Below are 17,586 nucleotides of genomic sequence, written 5' to 3'. Positions count from 1 at the left end.
GCTTTTTCTGTGTTTCCTAGCCATCAAGCAGTGTTTAGGCGCACCCTTTGCCGGAGTGAGTGTATTTTTTTATTTTTTTTACATTTATAAAGCGCTCACACAGCCCGCAGGCATCGAGGCGCTGTTACAGGAATTGTTTTTTTTGGCTTAGTTACGTATTTATAACATGCTTAAACACCCAGAGGTTTCTAAGCGCGGACCCGGGGATCGAACTTGTTGTTGCTTCATGTCGTCTTGCTTCCAAGACGCGCACTCTGCCGCTGAGCCATCCTCCCGGATCGCCATGTGGTAAATGCTTTGGCAGAACCATATATATACTTTGAGACTGCACCCGTGCAGTTCTCAAACTTTCTTTCTGATTCTAGCCACTCCTAAATCTCTTTTGTACTCATCTTCTCTGTCACTTCTGAAACTGTCAACCGCTCCTCTCTCCAGAACCTTGGGTTTCACAAATCTGTTATTGCCTGGGTTTCCTCCTACCTGGAAGGTCTAAAATCTCTGGGAACTTGCAAATATCTAACCCCACCTCTCTCCCTGTCAGCATCCCCCAAGGGTCAGTCCTTGGACTTCTGCTCTTCATCCACTGTAACACTGCCCTAGGAAGACCCTAGTCCTTTGGCTTCCCTATCACATTTTTGCTGATTACACTCAAATATTTATTTGCCTTTCCCGCCTTCACCCCAGCCCTCTTGTAATGGATTACAAACTGTCTCACTCCAATCAGTCAGTGCATGACTCTCTGCCGACTCATGCTGAACATTTGAAAAAGGGAAGTCTTCTTGCTCCTGTCTTCTAATGCCATATCTCCCCTCCCCTCTCTGATCTGCTTCCTGCCTAACCTTCTTGCTCAGTCACCCAAGGCTCAACAAACTTGAGTTGCACTTTGATAGCGACCTCCGATTGCACCAATTCATCACTGCCTCTGCTGCTCATATTAACCTTCTTAACATTCAGAAAATTCCTCCATTACTTACTCGCCACTCTACGAAAACTCTAATCTCCACCCTCATCCTCAGCAAATTCGACTACTGCCCATGCTTAAACCTTGGCCTTCCTCCCTCTTCCTTCCTCCCACTAGACAACTCTGCTACACGGTACTCCCTACAACCTACAACATTCTCCACCACATGTACCTACCGACACCATGATGGATGGCTCTATAGAGAGCCACAACTGCTCCCTTTCTGAATTCCTTCTCCTAGTCTAAAAAGTAACCAATGGTCTTACTCCTCATTACCTGCCTGAATGTATCTCTTTCTACTCACCATGTTGTTCCCACCACTCCTTCTCTGCACTCAACCTCATTATCCCATGCCCCACTACTTCGTCTTGCTAAGGCTCTTTATCCCTACTTACCCGCTCCATTGCAACATGCTATTTGTTTTGTTTTGGTACCTGGTCTATGTCTCACTTTTTTCACACCCTCTTAAAGTGGCTCACCACTTGTTCTCATCTTTGTATTGCTTTTGTACAGACACCCTTCTGGGGAATGCCTATGCCATCTGCAAATGTGTTATTTTAAGTAATTTCTTTTAAGTTAAATCCTTTTTTATTAATGAAATGCTCAATCGTACAACATAAGTCCAATAAATAGCTATGTAATAAATAAAAAACGAAGGGCATAGTAAATAAAAGTTATATGCAATAAATAAGTCCATAAATATTATATAAGTAATTAACAGTATTAATAAACCAGCATGATGAATTTCCATTAAAAAACATTTAAAAGCAATAGCTTTGTTATAACACATGTTAATTTACACAAAAAATAATCAAAACTATAAGAGTAACCATTTAAACTATATATAATTATGTAATAACATTTAAATATTCAATAAATAATCCATCATAGTGCCATAAATAGTAAAGCAATATCAATACATAGAATATGGAAAGTTGTCTCAACCAAACACGTTGCATTGTTAAAATTATGACTACTTTCTTTTTTAGAAGAAAGAAAATCAGACAATTATAGGAAACAATCATACACATGCTCATAAGAAAGGTCCATCAAGACAAACATTTAAAAGAGGTAAAATCCTACGCACACAAAAAGGGAAGATTTGAAAAAATCCCACAAGAAAGAAGAATGCACATAAGTATTGAGTTGCAAATATACCATTAACTGATACAAAGCTTTCGTCCAAAACAATTTTTTTTCTCCTTCTGCATTTTCTTGTAACCTTTCTTGTTGGTGTGCATATAAGCATTAGTTGTTAAAATAAATACAAATACCTGGCAAAATGCCAATCTTGTGATCTGAGAGATTCCTTCTTGTGGTTTGTTCTGTTATCATGAACTTCCCAATCTAACTGAATTCCTCATGATCTCCTCACTTTAAATGTAAAATAAGGCTTTACTTATAATAGTGTCCCGCAACACCACCTACACCTCGTCCTGCACGCCGTTTATTCCTACTTTGAGGGATAGGTTCTCTTGAAAATAGTTAGTGATAGTTTGAGAGATTTCTGCATGGACTGAGGTGTTTCTCAAAATTATGTCTCCCTAGGGGCTTCCTTGCGGCTGTGTGGGGTCCACTTAAAAAAAAATGTCGAACAGAAAATGGTCTGAGAAGACCAAGAAACTGATCTACGCACGTGATACTAAGCTCAGTTAAGTTGATTCTGGAGAAACATCTGTGGACAAAAGAAAATGTGTAAAGTCTTTTCCAATAGGTGTAACCACCATCTTTTCTGCCTAGGTCAACCACCATCAGTTTCAGCATAATTCTAGCCAAAGAATCGTTTGTGGAAGTTGGTGGGTGTAGTGCTTAGTGATTTATCTCCCCATAATTACTTCTCCTGCTACAAATTCTGCTGCAATCTGTTGAAAGCTAAGGAGGAATTACTCTGGTTTTGTATTGGGGCAAAATAAACAGATTCAAGTTAACAGTTTAGTTTAGTTTAGTTTATTCATTTGTATTGCGCACCAGACCCGAGGGTATGAGGGCGCATGAGCAGCAAGGTGATTCAAAGCTTGGTTACAGGATGCTTATACTTTACATTACATAATTATACTTTACATTACATAGTTACAGTGTGACGATGAAGGAACATGTGTACAGTTTGGCAGGAGAGAATGCAGTAGATGTATTTAAAGAATTACAAATATATACAAGTTTAGTATTACAAATTTACAGATTCTCTTAAAGCATGCAACGCGGAGAGCAGCCGTGTGGTGTTAGAGGTGTTAGTGGTTCGTGTTCTTTAACCAATGGATGTAGTTGCGTCTAAAAAGTGAGTAAGGTTGGGGAGTTCTGAGCGATGGTGGTAGGGAGTTCCAGAGTTGAGGTGCTTTCACCTGGAAGCTGTTGCCACCCATTTTAGTGCGTTTAAACCTGGGGACGGTGAGCAGATTAGCATTGGAGGTTCTGGTGGGTCTGATGGGGCTGTGTTTGCATATTCTGTCTGCCAGATAGCGTGGGGCAGCATTATTCAGGCATTTGTGGGTGAGCGATGCTACTTTAAGCAGGATTTTGTCTGTTGTGCTGAGCCAGTTATGGGATTTCCTGATATTGGAAATGTGTTCCCTCCTGGGAATATTGAGTGCTGCCCTAAGGGCGTTGTTTTGTAGCGTCTGAATTTTGTTGGTGATTTGTTTGGTGGCTCCTATGTAGAGGGCGTTACAATAGTCCAGTTTGGATAATACCAATACTCTGGCTAGTGTAGTGCAGCTGTGGGTGGAGAGGAAGGGTTTGGCTGCTCTTATGAGCTTACATGTGTAGGCCGTAGAGGATGCCATCGAGCTAACCTGTTTGTGGAAGGTTAGGGAGGAGTCGAGGTATATTCCTAGGGTTTTTACTTCTTTCGAAACCTTGATTAGGTTCCCATCTATGATGAAGTTGGCATAATTGTGGTCGAGTTTGGTTAGGTTGGACGTAGAACCAAGGATGATGAGTTCAGTTTTGTCATCATTCAGGCATAGACTGTGCGAAGCCATCCATGCCTGGATGATGAGATACACCCTGTTCACCAAGGCCAAATCCTGGTTGTAATCTCCCGTCAACGGGATGAGGATCTGTGTATCATCGGCGTAGTTAGTGTAGGTGATACCCAGGCCATCTAGATCATCAAACAGGGGCTTTGTGAACACGTTGTACAGAGTGGGGGAGACGCACGAGCCCTGTGGGACTCCACATGTAATGGGGATGGGTTCGGCGGCGGCAGAGGAGGAGAAGACTCGCATGGATCTGTTGTTGAGGAATGACTCAATCCAACTGATGGCTTCTTGTGAAAAGTGGGCAGCTGAGTCTAAATGATTACATAGGATTTTATGGTCAACTAGGTCAAACGCCGCAGAGCGGTCTAGCAGGAGTAGTAATGCAGTTTTCCCGTTATCTCTAAGGACGTCTATTTGGGCTTTCAGATCTATCAGGGCTGTTTCAGTTCCATGTTGGGGTCTGAAGCCGGATTGTCTTATTCCTAGAAGGTGGTTTGTTTCAAGATACTTTTGAATTTGTTGGTATGCTGTCTTGTCTAGTATCTTGAGCAGGAATGGGACGGTGGTAATCGGTCTGTAGTTGGTCGGGATGGACGGGTCAAGGGAGGGTTTTTTGAGGAGAGGGAGGACCCAGGACTCTTTAAGGTTACTGGGGACTGTTCCTGAGGAAAAAGAGGCATTGATGAGTCTGGTGATGAATGGCGAGAGGTCTCGTGCCGCGTCTTTAATGATTTGTGGGGGGCAGAGGTCACCTTTGCAGTTGGAGGGTTTAAGGCCAAGAATTATTTTTTCTACTTCGAGGGAAGAGACTTTGGAAAAGCTGAAGCGAGCAGTGTTAGGTGTGTGGTGTGAGGGCTCGAGTGGGCGTTGATGGGGTTGGTAAGATTGGTGAGGGAGTCTTTCTTATTTTTAATTTTTGTTTGAAGGCCAGTGACTTTGTTGTTTAGTGCATTTTGGACACTGGTGCACCATTGTTTGTTTTTAACGCAAGTATCTGGGATTGTTACCGGGGTTTCCAATTCTTTCAGGATAGTAAATAATTCTCTGGAGCTGGAGTTGGATTGGGAGATTCTCTGGTTATAGGATTCTTGTTTGGCCGCTATGATTTCTTTTTTATAGTTGGCCGTTATTTTGTTAAGCAATAGTTTGTTGTGGTCAGTCGGAGATTGTCTCCAGACTTGTTCCAGTTTACTCTTTTCCAATCTAAGGGTTTTAAGATGGCTGGAGAACCATTGGTTGAGGTGCTTTTTTGGTTTGGATTTTCTAAGTTTCGATGGTGCAATGGCGTCTAAGGCTATGCGCATGGTGTTGTTATAGCCTTCTACGAGGTCATAGGGATTAGAGTCTTGGAGTTGGCTTAGTGTAGGAAGAATGAGTGGGATCAGTTTTTCTACTGTAATATTTTTTTTGCTTCTCGTGTGGATGGCTGGGGCTAGTGCCATGTTGGTTGTAGGGCTTGAGGCCTCAAGTGAGAAGGAGAGGAGGTGGTGGTCGGTCCAGGATTGGGGAGTGTTGTTAGTGATCGATACGGCACAGTTATAGTCTGCTATCCAATCAAGGGTTCTCCCTTTGTTATGGGTGGGGCTGGTTACTTTTTGTGTGAAGCCTAGTTCAGACAGGGTGTTACTGATGAGAGTGGCTTGATTGTCTTTGGGGTCTTTGTAGCCTAAATTGAAGTCTCCTAAGAGAAGGCATTGTGAGGAGTTTTTTAGGTTGTCGGTAAGGATGGCATTGAGGTCTTCCTCGAAAGATCCCGGGGGTCCGGGCGGTCTGTATAGTAAGTGAATGGATATTGTTTGGGAGTTAGCGATATGTAGTTTGGCTGTAAGTGATTCACATGATGGGAGGTGTGTGGCGGAGTTGAGTCTGATGTTAAGGTGGGTCTTGGCAATGATGGCCAAACCACCGCCTTTAGCTTCAGTTCTGTCCGCTCGGATGATGGTGTAGTCAGTGGGGATGGCTAGCGAAAGGGCTGGGCCTGCGGCTGCATGAAGCCAGGACTCTGTTATGGCTAGGAAGTCTAGATCTTCAGCTAAAATGAGATCAGCGATGTCTGTGGCATGGGCAATCATGGAGCTTGCGTTGATGAGGGCACCTTTTATAGGTAGGGTTTTGGCTTTGGCAGGGGTGGGGGTGGTAGCTGTGCTGAGCGCTCTATTGTTGGTTGTAGTGGAGTTGACGGGTTTAGGTTCGGGTTTTTTTAGCGTAAGGTTAGCGCAGGAGCTAATGGATGTTCGGTGTGTGAGTATGGATTGTGTGGAGTCCCTGGCTCTAGGCTTGTGTATTTTGGGAAGTCTGGATCGTAATCTGGTCAGCCTGTCCGAAAGGCATGGGGGAGCGAGTAGGGTAAGCATGATTGTGGTGCTGGGCTCTGTGAGGGTGGGTGATGTGGTGCCTAGGCTGGTCAAGTTAAGGGGTGAGCTGGGCAGGCATGCGGAATTGGTGATGTGGAGAATGGTTCTCAGTAGTATAGAGTAAAGGCCCGGGAGGAACATTGTGTGAGGGGTGCAAGGTGCAGTGTGTGTCCTGTCTAGGGTCGAAATCTAGCAGTGGACAGTGCGGCCTGCTTGGAGTAGCCGAATACTACCTAATCCATGTAGTGCAAGGTTGCAGATTGGCATCTGACTCAGGTACAGGTAAGCAAAGTGGTCATAGTAAGCGTTTGTCAATTAGCACAGCATTAGGTTTAGAATTGCGCCAGTGTACCAATTAACATCTTGGATCAGAGTAGCATGTATTCAGAATAGCGCCTGGAATGGGAATAGCACCTAGGTTCAGAGTAACACTTAGTTCAAGATAACACCTAGAATCAGAATAACCCCTAACTTCAGAATAGCACTTAGAGCAGATTAAGCACAACATTGAGTTTAGTGGCTATAAAAGTATGTTGAGCGGGGACACATTGGGCTGCAGGTCAACAGATCTAGAGGCAATTGGTGAGCAGATCAGCAGAACAGAGCAGATGGTCACAATGCGGTTAAAAATGGCAATTAGAATTGCATAGGGTAGCCGAGCAGCAGTGAGGCACAGTGCAGTTATATGTTACAAGGATGACTAGCGACACAATAGTCTAAATACGACTGAGCACCTATGTACTGGAAATGGCAGCAACTTTGTGCACAGATACAGCATGCAATAAGGCCTGAGTGCACGAGAATGCCAATAAGTAGCTTGTGGTAACAAAGCCTTTTCCAGAGTCTAGGCAGTTCAATTTAAAAGCAAAGTGGCGTTTACCGTTGAGGTTGGTCTGGAATCCAGCAGGGGGTCCGGGCGAACGGCGAGGAAGGCTGAGAACAGGTGAAGACAGGTATTGGCCTTATTATCCTGGGCCTTGCTGGGAGTGGGCCGGCTTTGCCTACCGGCTGGCGATAGGCTGCTTAAGGTGGCTCAATGGCCAATCGGATGCGAGGACACAAACAGAAAACCACTTAGCAAATAAATCTACCTCCTGGGTCTCTCAAAGGGTCGAGTATAAACAGGATGTCTCTTACAACTAGGATGGCTGTCCCACATTTCTTCTCCCTACTGCTCCGAAGCAAAACAGTGTTTTGGGAACCCTCTGTGGTGTAACCTAAATTCAACTTGAGGACAGAGACGCATCTTCTGGAACATCACTATCCTCATTCCATGGTCTGACAGGTGCTTCAACAAAGCTGCACGCTTAACCAGAGTATTGAGACTTGGAGAACAGCAATGACCATCTTCACAAATACAGCTCATCATAGGAGACCATTCTCGTCTGAAGTCTCTACCTGTCCTAAGCATGTTATAAATTGCGTCAAACCATTGTTAACCCCACCATTATTAACTTACCCACCACTCACATATTCCCATTCAAAAGGTGCCCTGCCACCCCAAATCTCTAACCAACACACCGCCAACAAACATATGGTGTTTTTGCTTACAAAGTCTCCTAGACCTTAACCGCAACAAGTGAATTGAAATTGTATAAAGTGACTTTTATGTCACAAAGAGAACTTGAACATTTAGAGCTTGAGGCCTACAACCAACAACTGCGAAGAAAATATAACTGAAAGCCAACAGAGCAAGTGACCAGCTGGGACAAGAGGGGATTTTATTGGCATGACTGCACTGCAGAGGTATGCCAACTGAATGGCTGGGTTGTAGGGCATCCTAGTCAATTTAAGAATTAAGCATGCATAACATTTCATGAACTTGATAAATGACATTTTCCTAGGTTCTACTTGATTCTCTCTAATGACAGATTCCCCCCATTCAAAGAAGTGTGGTTGATGTCGCCTGGAATAAATCAATCACACTCTCTTTATCTCCATCGCTTCCACTCTATATCTCCTATATCTATCGCTTACTTTCTTGTAGTGTGCAAACAGCTTGTGGCTTGAAATGGGTGTTCTAGTGGACCGTGGTGATAAAATCCTGCCTTCATACATTTAGAAGGCGGCTTACCTTACTAACGTTTGTATATCAGGTTCTGGGATGTGTTTGTGTCGTTGTGTGAATGTGTTTTGGTCATCAGTTTTTGCCTGTCTCTTTCGGCCAAAACCATGCTCCACCTTTGGAGGGTATAAACCCCTGCTGCTAGAACCCTACAATGAACTCCTAATTTCCAACACACATATCAGAACATTGCATCACTACAATGTTTACCAGCGGCAAAGTGAGTTAGCTTTGCATCACTCTGCCTTATTCATGGGGCTTATTTCAACTCCATATTATCCCCATTGGGAAAAGAGCATTGCTAGCACGTTTGCAGAACCTTACTCACTACGAACAAAGGACTACTGACAGTCCCTACACTGAAAGAAACAGAAGAGGAAGCTGGACACTGTCGTAGCTTTTACTCTCTGGAACAAGCTACTACTGGAAATCCATTCTGATTTAGGTTTCCTGAGATTCTGCAAAAACCATAAAGCTAGGCTTTTTGCTTCTATTTAGCCCATTTTCTCTTCTGGCCTATCATTGCTTTTTCCTATAATTTAAATCTCCCAAAATTCCCAGTGGGGTTGTTTGTGCTTTAGAGCAATACATGTGCAGGAGTGCTCATGATCTTGACATTGAGGAATGAAAGGCTGAGTTGGCAATGAAGGGTTTCAGCCCATTGATCTTCAATTGGCATCAGCAGGTACATTACTATTAGAGCAAACTTTCCCGATAAACCGCAAACCACTATTGAGAGAAATTACAAGAGTATCTTGGTACTCTTTGTTGCAACAAGCTACTTGTCCACTCACCGTACAGGAACCCCTCTGTCTTTGAGTGCTCTGTAATACTCCATCCCATGGCGAGGAGCGATTCGTCTGTCCTTCTCACCAAGAAGCACCAGCAGTGGAGTTTTTACCTAAATAGAAGTAGGCAAAATCAGAAAGGCAAAAACTGTTACTCATTTAATTCTAAAATGAACCTGATTATGGGAATACACTGTGTCCTAGGCCCCAAAAGCTCAGGTAGTCTGGATCTAAATGAACAAAGACAAATGGCTGCATCTAAAGATACAAATGAAATTGGACTTAAGTATCCATTATTGCATTATTACTGCTATTTGGGACTTAAAGAGGATTTCATCCTAAATCAGTACAGTTTTTTTAGGAACTGTATGATCTCACTCAATGTTAGCTTTAAATGAAATCTACTTCTGTAACCAAAAATGCATCACCCATTGCAAGCTCCTTCAGTGGCTGGATCCAGGCTCCCTGAGAACATGAGGTATTTTACAACTGCATGCGAGATGTGTGCTTAGTAAGGATGCAATTGCACAACATATACATGCTGTATGTTTATAGGCTTTTTGAATCCGCTGTAGTAGAGAAGTCCAACAGGTCAGGTCAGTAATCAGGGCATTCCCTGATCTCTCTGTCCCTTGTCTTGGCAACATTATTCAATGGCTCCTTCTTAGAAGGTCTTTCCACACATGCTTTAAAAATGCTATTATCCTACCACTTCTATAAAAGAAAAACGGGACAGGGTCTGTTATAATCTATTGAATCTAGAAAGCCAGACAACTGCAGTCCTTTTTCCTGGAGTATTCTTTGCTTGGCAATCTCCAATCTGGGTTCCGGCCCACCCACAGGACTTAGATAGCTATTTTAGCTCTCTCGGATAGCATGATGATGCTGGCCTGCTGCAGATCGAAGGAAAACAGCCCTGATGAGTCTTGTTGACCCCCCTGTGTGATCTTCAGTACTGTGGACCAAAAGATTATTTTGGGCTGCCTTAGCTCGGTGGTTCACTTTTCCCCTAACATTCTGAAATTGTTCAGATCCTTTTTATTTGATAGATCTCAGCAGGTGCATTGGTTATCTTAAGTCTCCCCATTGTCGCCCTCAAATGTATTGTTCCTCAGTGTTCCCCTTTCCACCCTGATTTTAAATATTAAAATATAAATATATATATATATATAATATATACATCTATATATATATAATATATATATATATATTTATATATATATATATATATATATATATATATATATATATATATATATATATATATATATTTAATAGATGAGTCGTGTTGCCATAGGAAATCGAAAAAATGAATTGCTAATAACTTTTGAACCATGCAATGGATCTGGATGTAATTTTGCAGACTAATTTGTACACTCCCTCCTGCTTCTACCCCCTCCCCCACCCCACCCACATTAGAATGTTTGGGAAAGATTTTTTTTTAAAAAAAGAAAGTTATTAATAAAACAAAAAAAATGCACTTTCGGCCTACTTCCCATTAATTTCCCAAATAGACAAAAAAGGTACATTACTGCTCCAGCGTACAGCGGAAACCACTGGAAGGATTTGGACCTGGCCTGAAACAACTTGGGCATGAAACGTTGAATCGCGATCCTTTTGTGGTTTGGGGGTTATTCTGTCCAGCCGTTTATTTTAATATTTGACGGAGAAGGGGGTGCCCCCTTCTCTCAAAAAAATAGTGATAATCCAATGATGCATTGCGGCAGAGAGACTTCAGAAATGAAAAACTTGTCATCATTTATGCCATTATGGCATTTGGAGGCAGAAAAACGGTGAAATGGCAACCGGCTAGAGGTAGGGGGTGTGGGAGAGGGAGAGGGCACCATGTGAAATTTGGGAGTTGGAGATGGGCTAGTGACCAAGTTTGCAGCACAAATATTTTCCCGTAGCTGCGAATATTCGCAGGATCTCACGGTTACCGAAGAAGACGAGATCGGCAATGAAAGTGCGTGACATGGAACAACAAGTGTTTGAGGGCGTATGGAAGAGTACTAGGTAGGCAAATGGGAGTGTGTGGGAGTGGGAAGATCTTGCCATGAGGAGAGGGGCACTTGGTGAGTGAGTGGTGATCCAGGGGACCATTTGTTTTTTTGCTGTTTAACCCAATAATTGCGGCTCTCCGAAACTACCAATAATCAGGGCTATACGTAGTACATTGGTATTATAGATGTAATTTTGGAGGAAACGTAAAAAAATTAATTAAAAAAAAGATTGTTGCAGCTGCAATGAAGTCAGGGTGAAAAATGACTGCCCATGGCTTAGTAGCGTTTTAAACGGATGGAGGCCTGGTAGTGCTGTACAATACACAGTGCCCATGGCCAGTGGCCTAATAGTGTAAAAAAAATAGAAAGTGGGCACGGCCCAAGGCTGTGGCCACTGGCCTTGGCAGAAGGCCAGGACTAGTGTCCAGGAAGTGATTTTAAAAATCCAGTGGGCATGGGGGCACAACTAAAGGCCATGGCTAGGGAGTGATTTAATAGTACAGTGGGCACAGTCAAAGGCCATGGCCAGTAGCCAGTTAGTGGCTCCTAGCCATGACTAGTGGCGCATTACTGATTTTAAACGTACAGTGGGTATGGCTACAGGCCATGGCCAGTGGTGCCGAAAATAACTATGGTATAACAAAACCCTTGCAATTCAAGGAAAAAACTTAATTGAAAGTGCAGTTAAGGTGACTAAACATAACACAACAAAACCCTTGAAATTCAGTGCATTGGGAAACTCAGGACCAGCTTAACTTGGCACATTCCTGTTGCAGAGCACAAGATAACATATATATTAAAAGACAAGGGATTCACAATGCCATATAAAATGGCATTATGGGGCATATGGTATTATGGGGGCGATCAACAGGAACGCGTCGAGATTAAGTCGGCCCTGAGTTTCTCAATGCGCTGAATTTCAAGAGTTCTGTTGCATTATGTTTAGTCACCGTAACTGTATTTTAACTAAATGTTTTCCTTGAATGTATATATATATGTGTTACATGGCCTGCGGTGGCAGCCCTGTAGTTATGGTTAAGTTGCTCAACCCCTACGAAGAGCACTTTTTGGGTAGCTTATAAATTCGCCCCTCCCCCCCGGACGTATTCTCACGATACTTTGCCTGAACATGCACTTTTAAGTATATGGCCAGATCAGATTGATTCTATGAAGTTTGGTGAGGTTTTGTGCAGGGGGGACAGAGTTATAGGGTGGTCCCAAAATCTGTGGTTTTTCCCATAGACACAATTGAAAACAAATTATGCTCACGCCCACAGGCCAAACCGCTGGATGGGTTGTCACCATATTTGCGGAAGGAGCGGCGGCTTGGTTCCGAAAGTGTGCTTTTGGTGTAAATCCGTCCAGTAGTTCTTTTTAAAAACGGCCAAAAAGTAGGTAAAAATAAATGTGTGATATCTGGGTTTGGTCTGCGGATGCAGACCGAACAGGGAATTGATGACGCGCCTCCAATTGGTCCAGTGAGCAATTGTGTTGGATTTTTTTCTCTCCATAGAAGAAATTGTTTGTAAGAAAAAAGAATGTTTTGCCCCTGATGAAGAGTGAAAGTAAAACTCGAAACGCGTTGGGCCAGCTCGAAATTGAATGTTTTTCTAATATGAATATATATCTATTTTAGATTAACAAATGAATTGTCAAATATTAATTGGGTCATCTCTGAGAAATTTCCCTGCCATAGCAAGGATAACAAAACCACTAAACTTAAGAACCACGAATTGTCTAGAAAACCAAGAGGCTATATCTGCACTTCTTCAATAGGGGTGCAGACATAAACCTCTACCAACTTAAGATTCATACAGGCCTAGGCCTTTTTTGATAGTGTACAGGGGACGCGGGTTTCCTAAATTTAGGAAACCATTAGTCTTTTGTATTTAACCAGCCTAAATACCAAGGCTGAGAACTTCTCCCCTGCACCTTAAATTACATTGACCCAATAATTAATTGCCTTTAGCCTAAACTCAATAGACTGGAATTAACATTGTAAACAAGGTGTGCATCGTGGTTGATAACTTGTTCCAGTGTACATGTTTCCCTAATATGTTTCTTCTGGACCCAGTAGGAGGCCACTATACATGTCTTGTATGCTCACTAGCCAGAGCCTTTGGTTCTGGCCATTGAGCACAGCCTTTGGCCATGCCCACTGTACATTTTAAAACACTACTGGTCCATGTCCACTGTACATGTTCCCCCAATATGTTTCTTCTGGACCCAGTAGGGCCGTGGCCACTATACATGTCTTTTGGGTCCACTAGCCAGGGCCGGAGGCCCTGACCATTTAAAACACTACCGGCCCACTAGCTATGGGCCCCCACCTTACAGTAGTTATAAAATTCCATTTTTATTTTATTATTCCGATTTTCTTACTTTTTTCCCATAACCGCGGTATAGTGTCAATGTACTACAAATAACCGCAGCTCACTGTAGGCGCCCACAAATAACCACTGTAGCCAAAATAACCACTGTGTGCAAAATCCATAACTCTTACCTGCCCTCCCAAACCCTCACCAAGTGCCCCCGTCATCTTGGTATGCCCCCACTCCCTTCAGGTCCTCTTTCCCCCCCAGCTCTCTCCCATTCCCCCAGCACTCGTCCTTTCATCTGGCGCACTTTAATTCCTGATCTAGCTTTCTATTAAAACCGCGGTTATGCTACTGAATAACCGCAGTTATGCAAAAATGTTTGAGCTCTGAACTTGGTCTCCAGCTAACCTCCCCGCCCCAGCCCCCTCTGCAACGCCGCAATTTCACATGGTGTCTTCTTCCCCTTCCCACCTCTAGCCTGATGCCATTTCATTATTTTTCTTCCGCCAAAAGGCTTCTTTTTCACGTTTCTTATTCAGCTAACCCCGGTTAAACCCGCAATAACAGCGGTTATTTCTCGTGTCAAGCAAAAAAACAAATCGACTTTTTAACTTCTCAAAAGCCTCGATGATGCATTGCGGGATACAAATATATGAATATAGCTATCATTTTTGTAGAAAGGGGCACCTGCATTTTTATGTGTCTTAATCACGTTTTTTGTTTTTGATAAATTGTTCCCAGAATTTACAGTTTGGGGATGGGGCAGGGGGGATGCTTGACAATCTCTTGATTTAGAAAATGTCATCCAAATCCATCCAGCCAGTCAAAAGTCATTAGCTCTCTGCTGTAAAAAGCACCAAGGCTTATATAACGGTTTTATGGAACAGGGGGCGCCCCCTTCTCTGTCAAATAATTTAAAATCTACTGGGTGGATTTACCCCAAACCAGTCAAGAAATGTAAGTCAATGCTTTGTGCCCAAGTTGTTTCTTATTTGGTCCAAATCTGCCCAGTGGTTTCACCCTACGGCTAATGGGTAGCCACTGTTCCCTCAAGTCTCCAGAGCCCTTTTCCACAGGTAAAGGCCTTTTTGGCAGTTTTGCTGGTCTATATGTCTGCTTGTCGGCTGGCTCTCGGACTCCAGGGCCTGTGGGGCTTTGTTGGGCTTCTTTGGGGCGGCAGCACCTTTCACTGAAACTCCCACTGTGAATGCCATCTCTGTCCTTCAACCAACCTGCCACCTTTTCCAGAGGCCACGGATAGGATGAACACCTCTGGGCTCGCTCGCTGATATACCTTAGTTTCTTTAGTCTCTCTCTCGTTATACTGCTTCCACAATTTCTCCAGCTACCACTATTGTAGTCTTGTCCTGCTTCCCTTTTTATTCTTGGATTGCTTTTAGTTATTGTGCAAAGACTAGAATGCTGATTATGGCTCTCATGTCGTCTTTTCACATCCCCACGGGGCCTCCCCATCTTAGTTTGATTATCATTGCGTTCTATGGGATCACCTCTGTTCTTTTTGTCCCAATATTTTTCACATATGTAATTGGTTCCATCTTACACAAGTATATTGGTTTATGTGGTATTTGAGTGGTTAGAGGCGGGGGAGTTGTGGGAATCTTATGGTAATGTTCTAATAAAAGGGACAATATTCTCGTATTCATTACACCATGGATAGTACATCATGCGGGCAAATCATCCCTGTTGATGCCCCTGTACATGATCGACAGGGAGCCGCCAAACGGCAGGTGAATGGCTATCACTTCTCTGAAAAATCCATCTTCAGGGAAAAATACTACGCAACAGCGATAGGCTGCAACAATGTATTTGTGGGCAAGGAGAGGGAAGGCACAGTCAGAACACTACATGGGACATCAGAATACATCCCCACCCACAGCCAGCAGAAGCACACATGCATGGAGTCATTCCAGTGAAGAAGTGTGCTTACATCAGATACAGAGGTTTCAATGGATAGACTTGTGATGACATCCCTGCCCTCTAAACGGGTCCGCCGCTGGCCCTGTAACCCATACCGGCTTATGTTCAGACAAGGGCTTACACAGGCACATACATACTTGCAACGTACCCACCTGTACTCCGAATGTATACTGATGCTTAACAGCTTGATGACCACAGAACACCCCTTCCAGACCCTCTCTTGGCACGAAACTGGCTGGACCAGACCATTTGCACATATTCATAGGCATCGGGCGAAGGACTCATGACCCGCACACATTCTGAGGAGCCACTGAATGCACGACTCCCCCTACTCTAATCAATAGTGGTAGGCTGCAATGAACAGTGTATCCTTCACTGTTGCAGAAGAGTCATTCAACCCACAATGTTGACTGAAACAAGGGCCCATTCACCTTATCGACACAGCTGGCAAGTGCAAGGTCATTGTGTCCATTCAGGATGTAGGCAGACCATGGCAGATTTGCACAGGAATGCATGGCACCCAACTACCTCATGCTGACACACCACTCCTTCACTCACCTGGGATACCCTGCGCATGACCCAATTATTTGGGAACCCACCGTCGCTGCACGTACTGATTTGCCCATGCATAAACGTCACACAAGACGACAGACACGATGTATATACACATCCATGGGAACGACACCTCCATGTCTGTGAATATACCACCCACAATGGCTGCATGGCCTGACGGGCACATCATCGATGGAGTGGACACACTGCCTCCGGCACAGGACTGCACACCTGATACACGTGGATTCCCATGTGCATCATGACAAGAAGAAAAGATGAGCCATGTGAATGTGCACACGTTGATAAATGTGCATGCACTGTAGCCATGTGAATACCTTCCAATGTGGTGGCAAAAACAAACCTGCCATAATTATGTGTAGGGTCAGGCCAGACATTGTCCTGCACTCCAGAACCTACATAGCCACAAAGTATTACCACATGAAAAAATTGACACAAGTAATTGATGATACACAATGAAGTGTATTGAATGGCACAGCACAGTGTTGACTAAAATGGTGAAAAGGGTACACACACACACACATGTCCAGGGTATATATGCATGTAAGGGTGGGTGTAGGTGAATGAAACAAACAGTGAAGACGTGGTGCACAGAGGGAGTAAGTGGAACAAGTGGGCAACATAAACGTGAAGTAAAGTAAACAACACACTTGGCACACTGTGCAGGGAGAGAGAGATGGGATGGGCACAATAGGAAAAAACAGATCCAATCACAGTTCCCTCTCTGACCTCTCTGAATCACTGTTCCCCAAGACTACCACCTCCATCTTCTTCTCATCAGTACTTAGGGGTGGTCACGTGCGGGAGTAGCCGCGATGCCCCCAACAGGGGCATTGTGGATGCTGTGGTTGGCAGGGTGCACTGGTGCCATTGGGCCTGGCAGTGTGTTGCTGGCCTGTGGTGTCCCCACATCCTGGGCACCTTTGGTGGTTGAGGTGCCTGCCATGGTGGACTGCCGGCCCCTGCTCCTTGTGACCCTCCTGGACAAACCAGAGGGTCCCTCCAGTGGGTCTGTTGCATCCCTGCCTACACAGCTTTTCCTGCTCCCTTCCATGTCAGATGTCGCCAACATGTACTTGCACGGTCACCCTTTATGTGACATGGTAGGGCCATAGTTGCTGGGCACGCTCACTGCTGCCATGGCACCAGGCTGAGCCAGATGTTGCGACATGTGTTTGGGGGCAATCCGCGAATAACTGTGTGCATTGGCACCCTTCACTGGAGTACCTGGAGTGGTTCATGCAGGGAGCCTGGACTTACTGATGCCAGGAGGGTAGCGTGGACACATGGACAAGGGCACACGACCACACATTGGCATGTAGGCCTGCCAGATGTAGCTAACACCTCCACTGGGCGGCAGCAGCAGTTGGTGTTGTACATAGTGGGAAAGCAGGGCAGATCCTTGACCTAGCAGACCTGTGCATATGCGAGGGACTGCTTCATCCTCCCAGTGAGGTATGCAATTCTGTGTACATGCAGGTTCACCTGTGCGAAGCACTGCATTATGGAGGCTTCTGCAAATGCCATGGGCACCGGAGACTGTGCAATCAAGCATCACCTGTCCATGACGAGTGTCATGCAGCAGGCGCTGTCCACTCGTGGATATGCCTG

The 17,586-nt window shown here is 44.2% G+C and overlaps 1 protein-coding gene across 3 annotated transcripts in view; it reads right to left on the bottom strand.

Moving 5' to 3' along the window:
• The window catches only part of LOC138566633 (acylamino-acid-releasing enzyme-like), a 1,029,593-nt gene that overhangs the window by 93,507 nt on the left and 918,500 nt on the right, over nt 1-17,586 (bottom strand). For all 3 annotated transcript variants that reach the window (XM_069644173.1, XM_069644175.1, XM_069644174.1), the window contains one exon: nt 9,153-9,259. In XM_069644173.1, the coding sequence (XP_069500274.1) occupies nt 9,153-9,259 (107 nt within the window). The remainder of the gene's footprint in view (nt 1-9,152; nt 9,260-17,586) is intronic.

Source organism: Ambystoma mexicanum, chromosome 2p (assembly GCF_040938575.1).
Source record: "Ambystoma mexicanum isolate Mex_15411 chromosome 2p, UKY_AmexF1_1, whole genome shotgun sequence".
Lineage (NCBI taxonomy): Eukaryota > Metazoa > Chordata > Amphibia > Caudata > Ambystomatidae > Ambystoma > Ambystoma mexicanum.
Note: the sequence above shows the minus strand (reverse complement) of the source record. Positions and strands in the feature narration are given on the sequence as shown.